Source organism: Caretta caretta, chromosome 6, assembly GCF_965140235.1.
Source record: "Caretta caretta isolate rCarCar2 chromosome 6, rCarCar1.hap1, whole genome shotgun sequence".
NCBI classification, from domain to species: Eukaryota; Metazoa; Chordata; order Testudines; family Cheloniidae; genus Caretta; species Caretta caretta.
In genome coordinates this window covers 24,671,807-24,678,093 of record NC_134211.1, presented here as the reverse complement: position 1 = coordinate 24,678,093, position 6,287 = coordinate 24,671,807, and the positions used below count along the sequence as shown (strand labels likewise).

Sequence of the window (6,287 nt, the reverse complement as noted above, 5' to 3'; positions counted from 1 at the left end):
AAGTGAAAACAGGCTACAGGTGAAATGAGATGGAAACTGCAAAGTGTTGCTTCTATCTTAACCCTCCTAAAGACCTGTTGACACTGTGCAGAGAGGACTGAATGTGCCTAGGCTGCAAAAATTTTGGCCAGGGCGTTGCTGAGAAGGTGGAGCTCTGATTAACTCCTGTATCGTTCGGACAAATCAAAGGATATAAATACAGTGAAAGGAGGATGGGGGAGTCACTAGAAAGCAACTCTTGCCCCTCCAAGCAGACCTCACTTCTTCTCCTGCTGCCACCTAGTTAGGTAAGTCCATTTTCCTCTCTATCTGTGTTTGTTTTTCAATCCCTTTCCTTAGGAGAATGTGGTACCAGTGAAAGGTGCTGGCTTGACAGCTCTGGCAAATGATGTCAGCTATCTGCAGCTTTGGCACAGCATGGGGAATCAAAATTTCCCACACTGCCCTGCCCAAGAGCTTCGGACTTGGCATGAATGGGTTACCTATCCACAGCCAGTCAGTCTTTGTGCTCTCTCTGCAAGGACAGCAGACAAGGGTGCTAGTCAGTTCCCGCAGCGATGGTGGTTTTGTGATGTTCATAGCACAGGTGGGCACCGCAAGCGGGAAGAGGTGACGGCTGAGGCTCAACAGTGAACGTCCATCTTGAGTGTTTTCCCCACAAAATATTTATGGCCAGGAGCAGCCTGCTAGAAGGGGGAGAAACCCACAGGCTAACATTTAAAAAGCCCAGCTCCTTATAATTGGGCATTGAGGGCTGCCTCCTTACCGGGCCATGGCTGAAATGCATTGGTAGGATGGGTAAGGAATCTGGCACTGCTATGGCACAAGCAGAAGCTGCCTGATCAGGTCTGTTTCACCCCTTTGTGTGCACCTTGGGATTAACATGGCAGATGACTGCAGCATTCCATTCAAAAGACTATAGCCCAGGTCCTGGTGTGTGGTGTAGCCATCCCCTAACTAGCACCACATGACTAACATAACTGGCCATAGAAGGGTCGTCCTGCTGTAGGAGGGTCCTCTGCTGCTGCAGAGATGCTCTTGTGGCTCTTACAGCACAACCCCTCTCCCCACCAGCGCTGGTGTAGGGAACATGACTGGGGTTTCCATGTGTCCCACTGAGCCCTGTCTGCTTTGCTGCCCCAGGATTTGGGGAGATCATAGGCTACCTTTGCATTCTTCCCCCTGAGGTTCCGAGCTGCGGCTGATGTGCAGGAGTGAAGAGCAGTTCTCTGTTATTTCATACTCAGGCACTTAGGGTCCAGTCACGTTCTTTGGGGGAAGAGGCCAGGGGGCGATAAGTTAGACATGAGCCATTTTCTACTTGACTGGGTTCCATATGGACTGGCTACGAGCTGTTTTTTAACAAGTATTATTTTTATTATTATTAACGTAATATCACATGGGAGGCACCAAAGTTTCTCTGAGACCGGGATTCATAAAGCACCCTCTCACCCATGATTCTGTGGGATTGTTAGAGGGGGCCCTTCCATCATCTTGCATTGACTCTCTTGCCAAAGGAATTAAAGGGTTTAAGATGCACGACGATGTAAGTCTCCTATTAAACTCTCTCCTACCCATCCTCCCTGTCTCTGCCTTGTTCTCCACCTCCCTCCCTCTTGTAGCTTTCCTAGGTCTCACCCCTCTCATCATGGCTCTCTGGATCCAATCACTGCCTCTCCTGGTCCTCCTTGCTCTTTCCGGCCTCACGATCAGCCATGCTGCTGCCAACCAGCACCTCTGCGGCTCACACCTAGTGGAGGCCCTCTATCTGGTGTGCGGAGAACGGGGCTTCTTCTACTCTCCCAAAGCCCGACGGGACCTCGAGCAGCCCCTAGGTAAGTCAGTTCTTTCCAGCCATCCCACTGGCCTCCCCTGCAGCTCACATCTGCTTCTTCCCTGTTGGAAACCACTTCTCTTTATGCAGGAACTCGCAGGCCCTGTATAGATGGGTAGGAAGTCTATTGCTGAATCATAGCGAGAAGATGCTTCTCCATCACAGGGTGGCCGGTGAGGAAAGGGGAAGTCTGTATGGCAAGAGTTGGCAGGAAGAAAACTAGGGCACAGCATGTCTTGATTGTGCCATCTGTCCTTCAGGGCAAGCTGTTGAAATGTTAGCAGCCCTCTTCTCTTCAATGGGGAGACAATGTATGAAGCAAAGAAATGATGCTAACTATTATTAATTTGTTCTGTGGTAGAGCCTAGCAATCCCAGTCATGGACCTGGACCCCATTGTACAAACACTGGAAAAATCATGTTTCAAATGAAGTCTTTTTTTAAACGCAAAGGCTGGCTGGCTGGTCCTGCAGTAAAGTAACATGCTGCCATGCTGTAGGAATGATCACTGAAGGCTCTCACTTGTCTCCTCCCTTGCCGTTCCCAGCCCCTGATGGGCTCACAAAGTACTTCATGCTGCCAAATGGCTGCCATGGAAGTGATATTGACAGGCACCACGGCTCTTCTCAGCCAGTTGGCTGAGCACAGGATGTTTGAAGGAAGGACAAGGCTTGTCTACATGGTAGTCCAAGATTTCAGGTGCATTCCAAGGGAAAGAGGGGCTTCTCCATGTAAAAATGTCATGAAATCAGGAGCTCACTTGGGCGCCAGTGACACTGTATCATCTGCTTGACTGAGGTGCAGAGTGAATGGGCTTGTGTCCAAGCTGTTCTGTTTGACAGTAAAAGGACTGGCTGGAAAATTTCAGTTGAACAGGAAGCCCCTTTGTGCTAGGAGCTTTTCAAACATAAAACAGGGAGCCCCAGAGAACTTCTAACCAAAGACAAACAAAGAGCCAGGGGAAAGTGATGCAATAATGGAAACGGTCACAATTTTTCCATCTAAACTTTTGTAGTTGTACAATTGCTTTTTTTCCCCCTTCCAAGCAAAAAAATTCATTTCATTTGAAGTTTTCCATGTTTTTCATTGAAAAGCCAAAGATTTAGTTTGAGAAATTTTCAGTTCATCAAAAATGTGTTGAAAATTTTTGTAAAAGTCCTCCATTTCCCCCCCAAACTTTTCACCAAACATAAACAGGTACCATGTTTCAGTCATTCTTAGGCTACATGCAACCACTGAAGAGGAAAAGGCTATTCAAGATCCAAGAGGCAGCACATCCAACCTCACAACTAACACTTGCCCACAATCCCTTGGGTAGTGCAGACTCACAAGATGGGGACCCTGAGACATTTGCAATTCCAGCCTAACTCACCTCCATGTAACAGAGCAGCATGTTTTACAATAGTCTATTACCAGCCAGACACCTCATTTAGCTCAGAAGATCTTTCTCCATCTCTACAAGTCCCCTATAATAATTCTACACCCTCTTCCTTTTAGTATTACCAATACCCATCCAGCGTGGCCCCTCTAATGAATTACAGAACCTGGTTGGAACATGAAATACAGGAAGCATGACCAGATTGCAAGTGTGAAAAATGGGGATGCTTCATTTTTTTCCGGGGAGCAGGGTATAGTTGCGTATATAAGAAAAAGCCCCTAATATCGGGACAGTCCTAATAATATTGGGACATCTGATCACCCTAAATACAGGGCCTCTATATGCTACAATATTAATAAAGGGAAAATAAATTCAGTTTTCCCTCTATTTTCCAACCAGCTCTATACAGGAAATACTGACCACTATAAAGAGATATCCCAGCGGAGATAAAACAGCCAAAGGTAATTCTGTATGTAATTCCACAAGGTTTTCTTCTTTTTCCTGGCAGCTAATGGCCATCTGCAGAATGCGGTGGAAGAACTGCCATTCCAACAGGAATACCAGCAAGAGAAGAGGGGAATTGTTGAGCAATGTTGCCATAGCACCTGCTCCCTGTACCAGCTGGAAAACTACTGCAATTAGAAGAGACAAAGATGAAGGGGAGTGTGTGTGTGTGTGTGTGAGAGAGAGAGAGAGAGAGGCACTTTTGGTATTGCACCTTAAAAGCAATTGAATAAAAACGCTGTGAATCTACTCCAGGAGCTGTGGAATTCATTATGTGTTTGCCTCTGGAGCTGTCAAGGTTCCTTCTCCACCCTGACCTCTAGGGTACAGATGTGGGGACCTGCATGAAAACCTCCTAAGCTTACTTTTACCAGCTTAGGTTAAAACTTTCCCAAGGTACAAACTATTTTACCCTTTGCTCTTGGACTTCCACTGCCATCACCAAACATTTATCTGGGTTTACTTTTATTAGGAAAGCGTCGTTTGGAAACGTCTTTCCCCCCCGAAATCCTCCCAACCCTTGCACCCCACTTCCTGGGGAAGGTTTGGTAAAAATCCTCACCAATTTGCATAGGTGACCACAGACCCAAACCCTTGGATCTTAGATGAAAAAAGCATTCTTGAAAAGAAACATTTTAATAGAAGAAACAGTAAAAAGAATCACCTCTGTAAAATCAGGATGGTAAATACCCTACAGGGTAATTAGATTCAAAACATAAAGAATCCCTCTAGGCAAAACCTTAAGTTACAAAAAAGACACACAGACAGGAATATTCATTCTATTCAGCATAGCTATTTTCTCAGCCATTTAAAGAAATCATAATTTAACACATTCCTAGCTAGATTACTTACTAAGTTCTAAGACTCCATTCCTGTTCTGTTCCTGGCAAAAGCATCACGCAGACAGACACAGACCCTTTGTTTTTCTCCCTCCTCCCAGCTTTTGAAAGTATCTTGTCTCCTCATTGGTCATTTTGGTCAGGTGCCAGCGAGGTTACCTTTAGCTTCTTAACCCTTTACAGGTGAAAGGATTTGTCCTCTGGCCAGGAGGGATTTTAAAGGTGGTTACCCTTCCCTTTATATTTATGACAGGAGCCTACTCTGCGTTTGTTTCAGGAATCCAGAGTCTGAAAAGTCCTTTGCAGTCTGATAGTCCTGTATCAAAGGGATCAGAAAGGAGTGGAGTCACCCGTCATGTACTAATGCCTTTACCCAACTCAGAAGACTTCTTGGGAATCTAAAAAGCCCTACAAGCAGAGAATGCAATGCTGAACTCGGCACGTCAGGGTTAGTAGTAGAAACTACCACTGATGACTTAATGATGGGTGGTAAAAGGGGGTTTAAGATGAAGCATGTCTTGCCAGCAACTTATTCTCATACCATCTCCATCAAAACTTGATACTGACCAACTTTCTGTAGGTCCGTGGTCCAAATATAGAAGGATTGCTGGGAAAATGGAACTCCTTCAGATAGCAGAAGACAGCAGGGCTCAGGCTGATATAAGCAAAGAGTGGAGTCATCTTTTAACTATAACTGGTTAAATTAATCATTATGAACAACCGATTAAGTGAATCCAGCCCTCTTTCTATTTGCCCACAAATAGTTCATGGTTATTAAAAATGTTTGTTTCTCAACAGTCTTTAACAAATAGTTGATAGAAAGCTAATTTCAGTGAAAGGAGTTTCTCCCAAGCCATTTGTCGTGACTACTCAGTGTTCAAAATTTGCAGTTTGAGCTGTGCTCCATATGGAACATGGCATTGTTTCTGTTCCTTGCTGGGATTTCCCTGACCCTTCTAACATACTGCCCCTTCCACTCAAAACAAGTTGTTGCTTCACAACATGAATTTCATTTTTTGATTAATCTGATCTCAGCTGCAGCCCTGAAAGGCACCTACACCAAACTGCCTCGGTTCAATAAAACAAACAAGCCTACAGAGATTCAAATGTTGTATGCTTGGGAGACCATTCTCATCTTATTTTTGCACCCAGGGTGTTTAACTTTATCTTCCCTTTTCATGGGGCGACACTGCATTCCCCCCTGTACTCCGTGCTAAACACCCTGCTCCATCACTGAAACTAGTTATGGGACTACCCTCTTATCAAGAGAAACAAGTGGGCGAGGTAATTTCTTTTATTAGACCAACTTCTGTTGGTGAGAGAGACACGCTTTATAAAGGACCTTTAAGTCCACTGAATGAAAAACAAGCACCTCAAGGTGGCTGCATCCATTTTATTCCTTCCTGTATCTCCACTGAACTTTTGTTTGTTTGCAGGAAAAGAAACCCAATTCTTTCCTTTTGGAGGCAAATTTTGATAATTTCACTTGGAGCTCAGTAGATGAGGGAAGCTACTGAGACGTATTAGTATGAACATATACGTCCCCTCTTCCCTGAAACAAAACCGTCAATGGTCACTTTTAAATTGTTGATAAGCAGATGTTTTAGAGAGCATCCTCATTGGTCTGTAGGCTCACAGGCATAACTTGCACTACTTGGGTTTTACCTGAACATGCATCACAGAGATTCAGATGCCCTATCCCCACCCTGCCCCCAAGTCCTCTTCATAGAACC

The 6,287-nt window shown here is 45.0% G+C and overlaps 1 protein-coding gene across 1 annotated transcript; it reads left to right on the top strand.

Annotated features, from left to right (window-relative positions):
• Positions 1–1,631: 1,631 nt before the first annotated feature.
• INS (insulin) lies at positions 1,632–3,895 on the top strand. Its single transcript, XM_048854550.2, has 2 exons — positions 1,632–1,835; positions 3,720–3,895. The coding sequence occupies exons 1-2, from the start codon at positions 1,649–1,651 to the stop codon at positions 3,851–3,853; spliced, it is 321 nt and encodes a 106-aa protein (XP_048710507.1). The 5' UTR covers positions 1,632–1,648; the 3' UTR covers positions 3,854–3,895.
• Positions 3,896–6,287: the final 2,392 nt, after the last annotated feature.

Excerpts from the sequence above, each read along its gene's own strand:
- INS (XM_048854550.2), top strand. The coding sequence starts at position 1,649 with ATGGCTCTCTGGATCCAATCACTGCCTCTCCTGGTCCTCCTTGCTCTT. Across the intron at positions 1,836-3,719 it reads GGACCTCGAGCAGCCCCTAG|CTAATGGCCATCTGCAGAAT; the intron begins GTAAGTCAGTTC and ends TTTTCCTGGCAG.